Consider the following 18,527-nt stretch of genomic DNA (forward strand, 5'->3'; position numbering starts at 1 on the left):
GTGGTGAAGAAGCCAATTTTTGATCGATTCAACATTATCTTTATCATTTTTCTGACGAACTGATGTGAGATCGACATGTTGGTCAGAAGAAGCACATATCGAGTTACTGAATTATTCAAGTTGGTCCATGATGTCGTAAGCATACGACATGCCTTGGATAACCGGCATTAGTACAGTCTGTTACTGACCGTCTGTAAGTAGCCGATTGAGAACTAGTTTTGCGAATGTGCATCAGTGTGTGCTCGATTGTCATGTCTGTCCAAATTCCAGACTAGGCTTTGTCCGTACGTCTTACGGTAAAAAGTCGTTTCTCGGTGAACGTTATTAACGCGGTGGGATCCATGACATATTCAAGATTCAACATATCTTGGAGGTAGATTTGAGCTCCTCTGCAGAAATTAAAATGCCCTGCCGCGTGAAATATTGGTAGCATTTGTTGAATATATGACAAATGTAAATTCTAGTTGCCCAAACGTTCAGCCTTGATAAATTTTAATGCCTCAGTAATACAGTAGAAGTACTCTATCTACAGTTTAGTAGTTAGACTTTTGCGACTTAAAGAAGTGATGGCACTAACGAGTAGCTTTAATAAAGCCACAGCATCTTCATTACCATAAACCAGATCTATAGATGGTGGATAGTTATTTAAATCAGCAAATAGATTGGAAATAGTTAGTTTTTTATCCTTAATTTGCCGTGATATATTTATCATTGGAGGAGTAGCTTCCACTGGGCGACATTCTATTATATATTCAATACTTTCATGGCTGTTTATGTTTTCTGGACTTTCTGCGAATTCTGATATTATTTCTCCTATAGCATTCACTGCTAGGCTATAAGTACGGATTGCTCTGAAATATACTGTGAACGACAACATTTTAGCGGCCGAATGTCGGGCAAAAGCTGTCCAAAAAGATCCAAATATACCGAAACCCTACATTATCGTTCAAACAGCTTTTGGATATGACATAAGTAAAAAGAATCATCCTAGGCGAGAAATCACATTCTTTAATTTTTCCTCTTCGGTGTTACAGAGTATTTATTTAGCTTTTATGTAGAGCGGATAATCAAAAGTTACAAGGCAGGTTTGAAGATCTGTTTATTTGCAATGTTCTGCAGCAAAATGCGATGGTATATAAATTGTTTTAAAATCAGATGGATTTTCATCGATAAATGGTAAAAAATAAATTCTCGATGCCTGGTAAAATGGTAATTGTGCAATCTTGCTAAATAAGCCACGAAGACTTGGTAATTTTCAAACTTTCATGTATGAAGCCCAAACATGTGTTGAATAGACTATTGTAATTTCTAGAATCACATCTCCAAATTTGAATCTAGATATGTCAAAATAAGTCACAGGTTTCAAAAATAACTCTTGGTTAAGAAAATTCCTTAAAGCGAAAGCCCCAGCAGATGCAATTTCAGATGCAGTTGGGTCTCTTTAGGTTTGGGATTTCCCCCGAAGTACACACAGTATGTTTAGGAACAATGCAACAAATGCCTCCCATAATACGCATAGTATTTTTACTGCCAAGTGTGCATGCATTATGGTCTGCATTATCGTACACATACTACGGGAAACACGGCTTCTGAAATTTAGTTACTTCAGCTTTTATTGCTGATAATTCATGGAATAAAACGCTGTAGTAAGATGCACATACTCCGAGCTTTGCCAACTAATTGACTATCAATTTTCACCCTGATTTACGGTTTATGTACAACCCGGTTGATAACAATAAAGCAGAAACAATTGATTTTGGACGAATTGCCGAAATAATAGAATGGGCCATAGTCTTTCTTTACTCCAAGACTAGTGAAATATCCACCATTTTCCTCGTTGGTCGAGTTGTCATAATCACTCTCTTGTAGTTATGGATCTCCTACAGCATCTGTTCTACTTGTTTTCTTTTTGGTAGATTTTGTTAAAAATCTAGATATTGTATTTATCCTAATGGTTGATTTTTCAAGGAATTTAGTCACAACCCATGATAATTAGTCGAGTAGAGTCCGAGAATACCATTCGTTGAAAAATTTATGTATGTATCAGAGATCGGCAAAAAAAAATTCCCATTTGCCATTTTATAATTATTTTAGTTAGCATAATATTAACTTAAAAATTTTTGAGTAACCAAAAATTAAAAAATTATGATTTTTTATTTTCAATTTATTTATTAATTGAAAATGATTATAATTTAAATTTTAATTACTTAAAAAACGAAATTTTTTTTCAAAAATCATTTTCATTAATAAAATAATTAATAAAAATATTTAAAAATTATAGCATTGTTAAAATAATTATCGTTAAAAATGACAATTTTTTCAATTGCCAGCTATTCATTGTTTAAAGAATAAAAATTATTTGACCTAAAAAATACTAACTATGAAAAAATTTCAAACTATTTTTTATTACAATTTTCTATTTTCTACATTATGATAATTTATACTGATCAACGATGATAAATTATGGGAAAATTACGTTCACCAGTAATAGATAAACAGATAAATAAAGTAATGATAATAGTTATTATTATTACTATGATTATCTATCATAAATCTTATTATTACTGCTTTATATTTTTTGACGTATTACAAAAATCGTGGATCTCTTTGAAAGCCTAATGTCCCTGTTATGAAGCCTTTTGCCAAAAAAAATCTTTTAATGTTGTCAAAAATATTTAAAAACTGTAAAAAATGCGAGAAATTTAATGATGCCATTTACAGCCTTTCTGATTAGCCGCGTCCTTGCAATAAACATAAATATTGTACAAGTAACTGTCAGGTTTGACTTTGATCGTCGATAATAAAATATTTATCAGGAATGAGTGACCTTGATCATTAGAACTTAAGAGCCCAATCATTTCTGAAGAGATATCAATCAACTTTTTTACAATAATTAACGTAAATCTATACGAAAAATATGAATTAATAAAAAGTGTCTGCTCTTGATGATTTTTTTGGATGATAATTTTGAACTGAGAGTACTGGCGAAGTGTAACATAAATAAAATTTATAAAATCTGATCAATAAAAAAATAAAAAAAATTAGATTCATAATTTGACTATTATTTTATCATAATTCTCATGATTTAAGCAATATTAACTATCATAATTACCAACATTGTAATGAAAAATACTTTGAAATTTTTTCATAATTAGTATTTATGAGTAAAATGATTTTCATTTTTTAGATAATGAAAATTGGTAATTGAAAAAATTTTTATTTTTAATGATAATTACTTCAGCAATGCTACAGTTCTCAAATAATTTTATTATTTACATTGGTAATGAAAATTATTCTGAAAAAAAAAAAAAATGTCATTGTTTAAGTATTTAAAAATCAAATTTTTGTAATTTTTAGTCAACAAAACAATGAAAAATAAAAAATCCTAATTTTTTTATTTTTCATCAATTAAAAATTTCTTATTTAATATTATGGTGATTGAAACAATTAAAAAATGACAAATAAAAATTTTTTTTTTTGCCGATCTCTGGTATGTGTATATATTGAGGTGGTTCAAAAAAAACTTTAACTTTTTTTTTCGCTCTTACCCCCTGAAACAATAATGGTTACCGAGAAAAAATTCTCCCAAAATAAGGGCTCTCTAGCTCAACTCTAAGAGGTCACTATTTTAATTTTAATTTTCCATCTAATTAACATGAAAAAATTTACTTTTTCACTAAAAATGTAATTACCCGTGAGCTGCTCGATATTTTTTAAACTTATACAAAGATCTTTAAAGCTGATTCCTCAAGCTTTCCAAAACTCTATGATAAGTCATAATTATCGCCAATTGAAGCTAGCAAATATATACATATACATTCTGACCGGTTATCTAGTTCGCCGGGAATCTGTCAGAACGATCCCCTCACCACAATTCGGCTTCCTTTTTACGCTTTCTGCTAGTGGTTGGTGCCAGGTGAGTTTTACTAACGTCATTGTCAGCTCAGAGTGGTGGATTGGGAAAGGGAAGGCACTCAAAACTACCTTAAATGAGTTGTCGGTGATTTTCAAAGGAACTAGAATATTTAACAAAATATATACATATCAATTTATTCGGAACACTCAATATCAGGAACGTCGACATTGCACGGAATCACGAGACGACTCATTACTAATGAAATACACGCCAGCTTCGGCACCGAACTCTAATAATAAGCACTAACAATGATAATAGCCTCGATATAGTTAAACCAACATTATAATGATTATGTCTCGATACAATTAACAGCAAAAAAAAAATAATAACTATGACTCGACATAGTTAAAACAACTTAAAAAAAATAATCAGTGTATTACCCTGTATCGCAACTTGACGACAACGTTAGGTCAATTTCTCACCATCCGCAACAGTCGGTAACTCGGCGTTTACAAATGTAATTAACGTCTTAATACTTATCGTTGCTAAATAATAATCATCCAGAGACACGGTCGTTTCTCGCGCCAAGTACACGTTCAAACACATATATATACATATGTGTGAACGTGGCGGCGCGAGTCGACCGTGTCTCTATACCAGTGTCATATGCCTGTTTAACCTCTCTCGTATTTAAATTGATTAATAATAGATAAATATAAATTATATCTGTTATTTACCTATTTCTTTATTAATCTTTCATCATTCTCTACCGATTTCATGAGAAATCTATGAGCTGAATATTTGAGTTATCATTTTTAAATTTCTAAATTTTTGCTTGCGCCGGTTTTGATAATTGTAATACATTTATAAATCTCTAATTTTTGATGAATTGTGTATATTTTCATCAATATATATTTTAGTATGTATGTATATTTTCTTGTCTTAGCACATGAGTATACACAATAAATTGTAAACATTTTCATCAATATATATCTTAGAATATACGCATAATTAATTTGTTCTTAGCAATTGTTAAGCAGACTTTATTAAGGATCAGTTTTTTCAAACTGGGTTCGTTTTAATCTGAGTTTGAATTAAAGTGCTGGTATTAATAATATATAGACATACCAGTAATAATAATTTAAACCCGGATTAATAATAAACTCAGTTTGAAAAACTGATCCGAAATGTAATATCAGTAACTCGGTCTATACATATAATCACTTTTACTCAAGGGTGATATCTCGATACAAAATTTTATTAATACGTGATTAGATTATTATTGCTCGTACATTCATATGAAAATATACAAATATACAAGCAATAATTAAGTTGCAGATTAAGAATCTCGGATTTAAAAGCTGGCCTTAAAAAATTGGCGTTTACCCTATAAGAATAAACAAGCACTGCTTCGATTCAAACTAGGCGCTATCTAGCGAAAAATTGAGGCAGTGCTTACAATTGTTCGCCACTTATAATTATAAAATTGACATCGCATACACCTACAATCGGGGACATTAATTTAAGTCGGTTTCTGACTTTCGAGATTTATTGATAACCTTAAATTTGGCGGTTTCAAATAATAAAAGAATTTCGTTATCTTTCATTGGGCATAAAAATGATTGAACTTGAAATTATTTTTTGAGATAAGTAAAATTTACTTTGCTCGAGAAACCAACTCGAATTAATGTCCCCGATTGTGTATATATATATATATATATATATATATATATATATATATATATATATGCATACATACCTATATAAACTTTTGAGTGGATGGTATATTTTGACTCTACTCGATAAATCAAAGCATATGGTAGCAAAATTCTTTAATAATTTCATCATGAGTACCATTGCAATAGTCCCATTTCTGAAGAAATCTAACTCAAATTTCTATTGTGGCAATTTAAACGGTAACTATTTCACCCTACATTTTTTTTTTAATTTTTATTATTCCTAGTTGTCAATTTTTACAATACAGCAGGGCAGCTGACACCTCTTTCACAAATTAGCGAACTCGCTGCACATACTTGGCTGATAGATTTATATCATGTAGCGTTATTATTTTATCAATTACAATTCATACAAAAATCCGTCCGGCTTGATTAAATAATAGATTGTTCGTTATTCACCAAATTGATTTTTTTTTTAGCAACACCCTGTAATGGGTCCACTTATTTTATCAGCTACATGTGGTCGTGATGAAACAAGGGTCCACACATGTGTAATACTTAAAGGTGTCTTACATACCTGTCCAGCTATGCTCAGTAATTTCAGGACGAGAATAACCCCGTACTCGACCACACAGTATTAAAATTAGAGAGAGATCTTATACCTAACTTGTCAGGAAGGTTGTTATTGATTAATTAAGTAAATTTGTTAAATTGAAATATGAAACCATGGCATTTGTTCAAACGAAGTCGCTTTAACAAAAGTTAAAGTTATATTATTAATTAACCACTCTTTGACTAATCAAATATTATTTTACAAATAAAATAGTTAACCCAACAATAACAAAAAGACTCGACTCACTTACTCTAACAATCTCCAATCCGAAGCAGTGCTTCCTTCCACCGATCCTTTCCCTCCATGACCAAAACCTCCAACCAGTTCCTTCCAAGTCCACCAATCCATTCCAAACCTTTTTAAATTCACCAGGTCCAATCCACAACGATTATTAATATAATAAAATTTGAATAAACTTAATTAAACTTGAGTAAGGAAAGAATCAACTTCCACCTGAGGTGGGCTTATATGCTCTTGACCCATTATAAGTATAAAAAGCAGCACGTGTAATAGTAGTAGATGGTAGTTGTATTGAAAACCAAGATAGTAGTGGTAGTAGTGGTAGAGCACGTCCGTCCACGGCGGTTGCTGCGAGCCAAAAGACCGACAGCTCGTTGTCTCTGGCCCTCGTACCTCTCTACTCAGGTTGACCAACCCCTAAAACTGAATGTCGAGAAGCTCGACCGAAGCGACCTCAGCGCGTTAGTATCTGTATTTTCTCATAATTGGGCAGTTGTTGAAGAAGGAAGCTGGTTCTTCCGCCGCGAGTCGAAATTCAAATCCAAATGTAATGTGGAAGCATTCCACCCTGTTACAACCCCCTAAAGTTTTCGTTTATGTCCTAAAAAAAATTATCGGACCCATATACGCCCTTAATATTCGTGTTAAATCGTGCCCCAAAGACAATACATTTTCCATTCGAATAACATGGGGTTTCGGCGCGTTTTATATTTGATTTTTTTTCTCATATGCAAGTTAATATACCGATATCAGAGATACACGTTTCTGTCAGAAATTGAACACTGTACGAGAAAGGTCTCTTATGGTTTTTTGATAAATTCACTGGTTGAAAAGTTTTTCAAAATTAAAGGTTAACTTATAGCTAATTCTCTATTTTTTTACTCTGACCACAAAATTATCATTATTTCTGTAAAAGTAAATTGTTTATTGCAAAAAATATTCAATTTTAACTATGAAAAAATTACTGTACGATTTGAATAACGTATTGTTCTTGATCTTCGTTCTTATCTAAAGTATTAAAATATTCTTCAGTCAATTTAATGGCTCTTTCTGCAGTATTAATGGCTACTTGTAGGTGTTGAACAACTTTTAAATAAAAATTTCCAAATTCCACCAAAGAATGTTTAAGAAAATAAAGTGTTGATTAGTCCGTTAAAAAATTTATTTAATCCGCCATATTTTTTCCATTAAATTGGAAAATTTTGAAATTAACTCAGTACGTCTCTCACATTATTTTCTAGTTTTCTGAATTTTTTACAGTAATTTTTTCAATGACACCGTTAAAATTAAATATTTTTCGTAATAAACAATTTACTTTAACCGAAATAATGATAATTTTGCAGTCAAAGTAAAAAAATAAAAAATTAACTATAAGTTCACCTTTAACTTTGAATATGAATGTTAAGGGCTTATATGGGTCTGATAATTTTTTTTTAGGATATAAACGAATAATTAAGGGAGCATTGCTAAACAAAAAATCAATTTGGCAAATAAAGGAGATCCTATTAAATAGTGACACAAACTCAAGTTACGTTGTAGTCCAATCTTGAGTAGAATATATTCTGTGCATAAAACCCTTCGGGTGAGAAAAGGACGCACATTATATCAAATAAAATTATATTTCAATACCTTATTCTTCATATTTCTCTTATAAGTTGCAATAAATTACAACAATAATAGTGTTTAAGTGAGAGTTCAGCATTGTTATCGAATAAGAGAATAAAAGACTACGCTCCAAAATCTGTGAGTTTCATTTTAAAATATCATATGACTATTCTACCAACCCCAGCCGTGCTTGATTTTCCAACCTCAAAGAATGACGATCGAGCTGCAGTAAGTCCTAGGAATTCTAGAGTCTGACTTGCAACGGGAAAGAATCTTCGAAAGGTAAGCAAAAGAATTCCATTTATATTCTCTCACGAAATTTTAACTTTAAACAGGAGCACCAGTCTTTCAAACGATCCCGCCTTAAATAACAAATATAGGAAAGTTTCACCTCCTTGTATTCTTTATCATTGTCCGCAACCTCCAAGTCGCTTGCATAAAATATTCTATCCCTCCCAAATAAAGAAGTTCCGGATACATAAATTTTGATTTCAGTCGCAGATAGAACATTAATAATCCGTGACCTAATAATCCTCATTACTTGGAATTCGTGTCTAATGTATACCTGGATGAGTATATCAAACTATGGAATTATGTGTTATATTTTTATAAGCTAACATAATGATTGTTACAAAATCGATGTTTCTCCAGCTGATCAATGTTCAAAAATTATTTTTATGGTTTATAAAATCCAGGTTGGACGTCATTAGGATGTCAATAGACTCCTGGTAGGCCTTGACCGTTGATTGTAAGAGTTTGATTCAACTGTGTAATTTTATTTCGCGATTTTAATTTTTAACCGATCTGGTTTCATATTGTTTATAAGGATGCTGAATTTGAAGAATCCTGGGCATCCAGTAGCAGCGTTCAAGATCAAATAAATGATCGGGCAGCTGGTATCGGTCTTCACTATTAGATAGGAACTTTTTGGGCCATCGATAGCAGCGCTTAAGATAACCTTGAAATCATATTGGGCCTAATGGCAGCCCAAAACAAGATTGGATTACTTAATTACTTAACTTTAGGTTTATTAATTATGTAAAGCAGAATAAGTGTTCGAGCTCCATGAGCTCCCTCAGAGACTGACTGTTTGGACATTATGAGAATATAATAAAGTGCAACAAAGTTGACGCCGCATGGCAGGTTCCTTGTGAGAGAATTGTCGTAACCCGGGTCTCATGCATCGTCATCTCTTTAGAGTACCCGCAAGCCACGGTGACTCTATTATCATAACTTATTTTCGTGACAACGGATAAAAATAATTAATTTATAAGAATTTATTTAATTCAATCGATAAAATATAACGGGAATGTGACATATTTAAAAAACGTAATTCATCAATCAATCTAATCTAATAACTATTAATTATCAAGTATATAACAGTGGCTTTGGTGGGATGCTAGACAGCCCCAAATGCAAGGGACCAGGGTTATTGACCATACAGTCGGGTAAATTCTTTTAAGGGGGTTCGCCTCGTACCTAGGAGCTGAAAGTCTAAAAGATTTATAAGGGGAAAGATCTTGATTAGAAAAGTTGTTAATTTAATATAAAACAAAAATTCTTACTATTTTATTGAACCAAATTCCAATTTCACAATGATTAATCACCCGGTTTCTCAAATAATAAATCAATAAAATATAACTGAGAAAATTAACTAAGCAGAAAAAATATAAATTTAAGAGGAGGCCAACGACCAGGTCACTACACTTAGAACAAATATCCTACACTTACTGAGTAGAAAGGCACACGTTTCATGATATTGAGACTTCCTGGTAAAAGAAAACCTCTTAGCAAGCTCGCAGCTGCGTGATGGCGTAGAAGTAGGTTTAATGGACCCCGCGATCTGCGTTGCACTCATGATAACACACCGACACTTAATTTTCTCTTAATAATTAACTTAATGTAACTTAATTTTATTTATTTTGAAAATTTAGGAACAAATTTTCAAAAACCGAGATGAGGTACTTTCACTAGACTTTGCGTGTGATTAAAAGCGCGGGAAAGACAATGAGAGAATTTTTTCCTTAACCGTTCAGGTTAATGTCTGAGGCTCAATTATTTTGTCTCAGTAAATCATTGAGGACTCCCAGCCCTCAGCGGATCCCCACTTAGTCTAATTTATGCGTATCAACCGATTTCTCGGTTTCTCATGCGCACAACATCCCCCAGTTCATACGGTTCCAGAGACAAAGTAGAGAGAGAGAGAGAGAAAGAGCAACAGTGGACGAGTCGAAGCACGTGCCGCAACTCACGTCTTCCACGGCTATTAGAAAATTTTTAACTTTTGAAAATCAATTTGACTTTAGTAACTTTTTTTTCTGAAAATTATCGACGAGAATTGAAACATTCACAGAATGGCTCTGCAAGTCTCAGTTCATTGGTGTTGTTAATTTTACCTACCAGAAAGCTAACTCAGGCGTTAATGGTTAATGAGATTATGGAACCCGATACAAGCTATTGAAGTAATATAACTATAATATGATATTAATCAAATTGATTAGATTAAACTAACATGAATGCTTTGTAATTATTGCCGATTTTTTGAACATGAACGTCGTATTTAGTATCAATGTATGGCTCAGCTGTACAGTAGGTAGTTGTCAACGCTGCAAATGATGCCAGATCTATGAACTCTTGATTATTTTCTGCTCGAGCTTTCCCAATACCTCCATGCGCATGGCCTAGTTTTACTACCGCTGGATATCGAGGTGCGGATAGCTGAAACAATTACAGAATACCAAATTATTACGTTTTTCAATTTATTTATAGAAAACTGACATACGGCATTCTATTTCAATTTCATGATTCAGACGGTCACGTCTGAAGGTGAGTGAAGAGTGTGTTCTATGAACAACAATTTAAAATGAACGCGACTTAAATCATCACTAAAGTTTATTGTTGCATTTACGTGTTATACTAAGTACCTTTATTTGGATAGGATACTCCAATAAACAAGCCTTATGCTATCTATATTAGATTATAGTATCAAAAAGTCAAATGAAAATAATTTATCCTTGATGTCCGTAAGTTTATCAAATAAACAATGTGCGCAAACACAATAATTTAATATTTTGATTATTTTCAGAATTATGCTGTGCAGGATCTTTCCGAATATCGTTACTGCAGTCAATTTCAATTTCGTTTAATAAATTATTACCCCTAGAACCAGTGACATTATCAATATAAATATATATGAGAGAGTTCGTTAAAAATTAAAATCAAAACAAATTATAGACTCTCCGTAAAAATGATATCGGCGTATAACATCAACTATCTTCATGCTTAAGAAACCACGTATAAAACAAAAGACACATTTCTCAATGAAATTATAATAGTGTTATTTAAACTTTATTTCGTAGGTTACAACATACATGTAAAAGAACTTTGCTATGTTGTATCATACAGAATTTTACTGAGGTTGAAGCCGCAGAAATTTTTTTTCGGTATTTTTACAGTTTTCAAGTTTATCAAATTATTGAAAAAACAGTTGCAATAATAAGGTGAAAAACACTATTGGACGCTTAATAATCGGAATTCAAAATTATTTTAACAGATCTGAACTATGAAAATTGGTAAAATTAAAATCGTATATAGTTTTTTAATTAATTTACCAATTCAGCTGATCTTCGAATAGGACTGAGGTATTTACCCGAAGAATGAGTGTGAAAAATCACAATAACGTCTGATAAGATATTATGGAGACTATCGTGATGACGAGGTGCGTTGAATTTATAACAGGCAATATATGCTTGTTAAAAACGTCAAAATAAACAAGAGCCATACTTTAAATAATATAAGAGTCAGATCACATCAACTGGACCCTTAATTTTCCACTTGCTCAATTAATTAAGTTGTAGCCTTAATTAAACAAGGGTCCACACATATGTGAAACTTAAGGTGTTTCATAACCTTTGCTCGACTTGTCAGCCTCAAGGCAGGACTTTCCCCTTACTGGGCCACGCAGTATAAAATTTAGAAGAGAGAAATTATTATTTACTTATACTTATAGGGAAAATGTTAGGAAAATTTATTGAGTAAATATGTTAAATTAAAATATTAACTATGGCATTTATTTAGACGAAATAAAGTGAAAATGAACAATGTATAAAGATGGCTGATGCAATGTGACTCGACTATTTAGAATGTTCCAACACGACTCGACTGACCACATTAATTACTGACTCTACTTGTTTAATTACTTATATTGACTCTACTGATTTAATTATTTTACAAATTACAAATGACTCGACAAATTTTAATTAGTATTTTACAAATGATTTTAACCAACAAGAACAACTCCACTCACTTCAAACTTTATCAACTCCTTCCAACACTCCAACCTCTTTTCAATCCAACGGCCTCTAGATCCTCTGGTCCTCCAATCCTCCAACAATTCTCCAGCAATTCTCCAACAAATCCAAATCCAAATCTACTCCGCAACAATCTCCAATGTTTCCAATAAATTATTTAACGTATACTGAATAAAATAAGCTTTCCCAACACGGAGGCTTATAAGCTCTTGGCTAATAATATGGAGTAGTTGTATATATAGGAATAGTTAGTTGTAGATGTAAGTAGCAATGTAGTTGTAGTAGCGTGGTCAGGGAGAACGTCTGTACCCGATGCTTGCTAGTAGCCAAGAGGCCGATCGCTTGCAACCTCGGAGCCTTATGCCCCTCACCCGCAGGCTGGCCAACGTCTAAAAAATATCAACTGCCCGAAAGTCAACAGCAGTGACCTCAGCGATAAGTAGGAGTTTCGGTTACCGGCCGTTGTTGTAGAAGGAGGTCGCTTCAGCTTTTGGCGCAAGTCGATTTCGAATTTAAGAATGCGTGTGTGCATGAGTGCGCTCAAGTGGGTGTGTGTACATGTGTTCGCGCGTGTGTGTGCATATGTGCGGACGAGTATGCGCGGGTAAGTGTGCGTGTGTGTACACGTGCTTGTGTGTGGGTAAGTGTGCGCACGGGTGTACATATATGCGGGTAAGTGTGCGCATGTATGTACACATGTGTGAGTAACTGTGCGTATGTGTGTGCATGTGTGTGGGCGATTGTGCGCACCCGTGTGTATGTACATGTGTGCGCACCCGTGCGCGCATGTGTACATGCGTAGGTATATATGTGCATGTGCGCACGCATGTGTGTGTGAAATTAGTTCCTTCCCCAGTTAAACAATTAACACATAGACAAACGTCAGACCATAACGTTTATATTTTAATTTTTTATTAGCTTAGATGGTTATCATTATTTAGGCTGATAGTAACCACTTCCATCAGATTATTAAGAATTACGATTTTTTATAATAGTAGTACTTATTTAAGATAATAATAGTCATAATTTGTGATTATCATGAATAATTGTAAATGGTACCTTATGGATGGTAGATACTACCATTCAGATTGTTTATTTAATAATCTAGAATATATTATTAATCACATAATTCAGTTTAAATATTGTAATACAATTTGATAGTGACTTTTACCATAAAATTCTCTCCGTGTACTATATTCCGTTCAATTTGATCTATAACATATTGAGCAACACCGTCCATCGTACGGTAATACACCAATTTTATATAGTGGAAACCTGAACAGAGAGTTGATTTTTCTCTTTTGCTCTACAATCGATTGAGGCAATACGAAGTCTGCCGTGTCAGCTAATAACTAAACAATTTTAAGCTATTAATATTTTAATAAAATATAGATATTTGACAATAAATCCTGAAAATTTCATTAGTTTATCTTCAACGGTTATTTTGAAATCTATTTTTTAATTAATAGTACTCAAACTTTTCATTGTTAAAAAAGTTGTTGTTAAAATGAAAATTTTGAAAAATCGTTTGGGGGATCACTTTTTATAATGACTACTTTAGAAAAAAATTCATGGACTTAAGGTAGTTCACTCGCAAAACGACTTTTCGTAGGAATGCGATAAAATTAAAACATGAGATTAACAAAAATGTCTGATATTCAATGAAAAAAAAAAAATCGTAATTTTTTCACCGATTGTAAGACGAGATATTAAAAATCAAAAAGTGCATAATTAAAATGCTGAAGATCCACCAAGTATAAAAAAAACATGTAGTTTCCTGAATATCTTGGAAACGGTTCTTACCATTGTTTTTAAAAACTTATCCTATCTCAAATGAAAAAATTAGAAATTTTTTGAAAAAAAGTCTGAATTTCTTGACCGATTTATTTAAAAAATATTGATTTTTAAAATATAAATAATTTTAAAATACTTAACGTGTGGTGGGGTACAGTAATCACAACTCAGCAACATCACAGTCGTCATACTTAACCCGCGGAAATTAAAATGTCACTTAGTTAGGTTAATTTTTGAACATGAAAGTATTGGAGGTCAAAAAATTTTTGGAAAATTTTTCGAAACAATTTTTATGAATGTTAAACATTTATTTAATGATATAAAACAAACAAAAAAACTATTTTTTGATATTAACTTATATTAATGATAGCTTTTCTGATAGCTTTAGAATTTTTAAAAATTATGATATCGAAAGAATTTTTTTCTTTTTAATTACGATTTTCTTGTAAGTTTAAAAAAAATTATGAAAGTATGCACAAAAATTAATTCTATCCAAAATTTGTGGTTGTCAACAATAACAAACTCCATGCATATTAAACTCACACTATACAAAGATTGCTACCTATACGTTTAATTTATAGACTATTCAATATAAATGTCTGCAGCGTTGCCACATTTATTATACTCATCAGTGTGATTGTATTAGTGTGTATCTGTACATTTAAAACACAAATGTATTAGGTACAGTCTCTCATATAAATAAAATATTCTGGCATTGAGTATCTCTAACTTTTTGTAGTTAGGATTACGATATACTTTTGGCTACGAATGTCGCGAGTGAACTACCTTAATTTTTATGATCAAGTGGAAAATAGGGGATCCAGTTGACGTGAACTGACTCATGGTAGTGAAATTCAATGCGTTACCAAAATAAAATATTATTTCTATTTTATTTTATTTCATCGAGCAATTCTGAGAATTACGCATTATCCGTGTCTCATTCGCGTGACAGTAGAGTCTTGCCGTGTACAATACTCTGACGTCACTTGCCAAGTATTTCGTTAATATTCATGTTGTATGTGTGTGTGAAAAATAAAATAAGTTTATTTTTTTTCGACAACTGGCGGTTTTTTCGAGCAATGAACAGACTTTCTTTTTCGATATATATATATATATATATATATATATATATATATATATATATATATATATATATATATATATATATATATATATAAATATATATATATACAGTAGGGTGCTTAATTTCCGGCAAAAGTATTTTTTTCGTTGCTCATCGACCAAAATATTGTTTTTTAAGCTGAAACAAAAATTCCTGTCAAGTTTGAGCTTTTAATTCCAATCCTAAGTACTTTTCATTTAATTTCCAAGATTTCCTATTTAAAATACACGTAAATTAAATTACTTTTTTTTTTAACTTTCTAATACCCAGCTGCGTTTTAGGATATCAATGCGGTTTTGGTCGCGAATTGTAGGGTATTTGGTGTTCTTTAAAAGTGCCCGTAGTAACTTAGCTGTAATTCCAGCTGTTTAACTGATGTCCTCTGAGGAAATCATTTCTCGTATTAAATTGACCTCCGTTGGCTTGCAGAACGTAAACCAATGAATGCACACAAAAAATGTAAAGGGAAATTTTATAGGAAATTTCATTCCCTTTAAAAAAAGTCCTATGATTCAAGTCGCAAAAGTCCATAGTTTCCGAGTTATAAGACTTTTGATAATTTAAAAAATATAATATTTAAAAAGAAATGACAATTTCTATTTTATTTTTTAAATTCTTAAAATTCCTATAACTGAGAAACTATGGACTTTAGCAACTTGACTCATAGGACTTTTTTTGAAGGGAATAAAATTTCCTATAAAGTTCCGATTTACATATTTGGTGTGCATTCATTAGTTTTCGTTCTGCGATCCAATAAAGGTCAATTTGATACGAAAAATGACTTCCTCAGCGGACATCAGTTAAACAGCTGGAACTACAGCTAAATTACTATGGGCCCTTTTAAAGAACACCAAATACCCTACAATTTGCGACCACAACCGCGTCGATATCCTAAAACGCATCTGAGTATTAGAGAGTTAAAAAAAAAGTAATTTAATTTACGTGTATTTTAAATGGGAAATGGTGGAAATTAAATGGAAAGTACTTAGGAGTGGAATTTAGAGCTCAAACTTGACAAGAATTTTTGTTTTAGCTTAAAAAACAATATTTTGGTCGATGAGCAACGAAAAAAAAATACTTTCGCCGGAAACGAAGCACTCTAATATATATATATATATATATATATATATATATATATATATATATATATATATATATTCTCAATTTACAAATTGACAGTTAATCTTTAAATTCGTTAAATCCATATTACAATTATTCTTATTTAGTATGGTATTGTTTCATAATATAAAATTATTTTAAATTTACGAACTAAAAATTATTATTCCGATACATAGCAGTTTAAATCCCCAAAATTAATATTTGAATATTTATTTAAAAGATTATTGTTTATAATTCACAAATTAAAATTATTATTTAGATATATTTTGTAATGTATTTTAAAGTCACAAACTGAAATTAATTATTTGGATTTTTATTTGAAATATTATCGTTTTATAATTCAAAAATTAAAATTAATTATTGAGAATAATATTTGGTAACTGTCTTTATTCAGGCTCACCACATTTTTCAATGTTTCAAGCGCTTATACTTTAAATATCTATAATTAAATTTTTTCCACGCGTTCAGTTTCACGGCGGATTAAATTTTGTGTATGAGTTTTTGTTTCTAACACAAGATATCTATCTGAACCTTGCAATTGAATTGCACAAAATAATAAAAATGACATAAAAATCATGCAAATTTTCACTATCTTCAAAAATAAATTTTTTATAATAATAATAATAATATAATTTTAAAACTGTAAGATAGACGGTGGCGATAGGAAGGTCTATCTAAGAGTCACAAATAATTTTTGAACTCTTGTAATAGTGAAAATCAGCATATTTGTGTTACTTCAGTATTTTCAATGTGTACAACAGCTCACATAGCATTTTGGTGCAAGCAGATTGGATGGTATCTGCCTACTTTTGGTAGTATAGTGTCTAGCTGAAGCCCACAACACTGTTTTACGCCAGTGCGTATTAGTAGGAGATGTAGTCTAAGGCAAAAGTGCGTTAACATAGCCTTCCTGATGAATCTATTAACGTACTTAGGACGAAACTACAAACATTATGGCAAATAGGCATATACCTTGAGTTTTGGTGGTTGACATAAAAGTTAGTTCATTGAAAAATAAGAAAAATATGTCATTTGGTGCAGTATAGCGCGGAACCTTGAAAAATATCAATAATGAAATAATATATCATGTTTATAATCCCATTACAAACACCTGAACATCGACGCTTAATTTATACTTAATTTAAGCAAATACATCGTCAATCCGCTGACAATTGCATGATGACAAATTTGGTTTCGTTGCTAATTGCTTACAATAAGGGTTTTGCTACTTAAACATGGGTGAGCCCCACTTTTAAACAATTACCTAATATTTGAATTATTGTTGAAATTGTTATTGTTTCAAAATTAACAAATTAAAATTAATTCTGTAGATTATTATTTAAATTATTATTGAAAGTATTATTGTTTCATAATTCACAAAGATGTTTGATTTATTAAATAATATAATTTAAATTCACCAATTAACACTATGATTTAAACTCATTTTCTTATGAATATTTGAATTTTTCGATTATTAATTTTTGGTAAATAAAGTTTTAAAATATATTATTTAAATATATTTCAATTGAAAATTAAATGTAAACTATTGAAAAATTAATTTTCAAAACACATTGTGTATATTTATTTTTATCCATATTTGTATATGTGTACCCACATATATATACATGTGTAAGGGATAAAGGATGCCAGATTCGTAACAATATTATGAATTGTGTAAGTTGAGCGAATGCACGGAAGGATTTTGATGTAAGTGTGGTTAATTTAATGATTAAAATTAACACGAAGTCAATGATAAATATATTAGATCTTTTATTTACACTATTTACACTGAAATATTGTAAGAAAAATATTTTATAGCGAATGCGACTTGTATTATACGCGATAGCAAATGCAACTATAAAAAAATCACACATAAAATCTAGACTCGTGCTCGGTAATGATTAATGACGCGTTAATTAACTTGTATTTAATTAGACGTGAGCGACAATCAATTTATTCTTAATAAATAGTAGCCTTGATGTACTATCTAATTATTGAGAATATTTTAGCGTAATAATTCAGCGAGATTAAACTCAAGAGCAATAACTTAATTATATAGACTGATCGGAATGGTTTTTGAACACGTGGTTATAAGCATGACTGCACAAAGTAGAATGATTATCATGGCGGCGTCTTCTTCCTTCGTTGCCACTCGATAGTGACGAGTGCAGCATGGCTGCACAAGCGAATT

General features: G+C 31.3%; 1 protein-coding gene across 1 annotated transcript in view; it reads right to left on the minus strand.

Moving 5' to 3' along the window:
- Positions 1–18,527, minus strand: part of LOC103578002 (synapsin) — a 426,902-nt gene that overhangs the window by 108,165 nt on the left and 300,210 nt on the right. The window contains exon 7 of the mRNA XM_014442888.1: positions 10,503–10,708. Within this exon, the coding sequence (XP_014298374.1) occupies positions 10,503–10,708 (206 nt within the window). The remainder of the gene's footprint in view (positions 1–10,502; positions 10,709–18,527) is intronic.

This window comes from Microplitis demolitor, chromosome 5, assembly GCF_026212275.2.
Source record: "Microplitis demolitor isolate Queensland-Clemson2020A chromosome 5, iyMicDemo2.1a, whole genome shotgun sequence".
Taxonomy (NCBI): Eukaryota; Metazoa; Arthropoda; class Insecta; order Hymenoptera; family Braconidae; genus Microplitis; species Microplitis demolitor.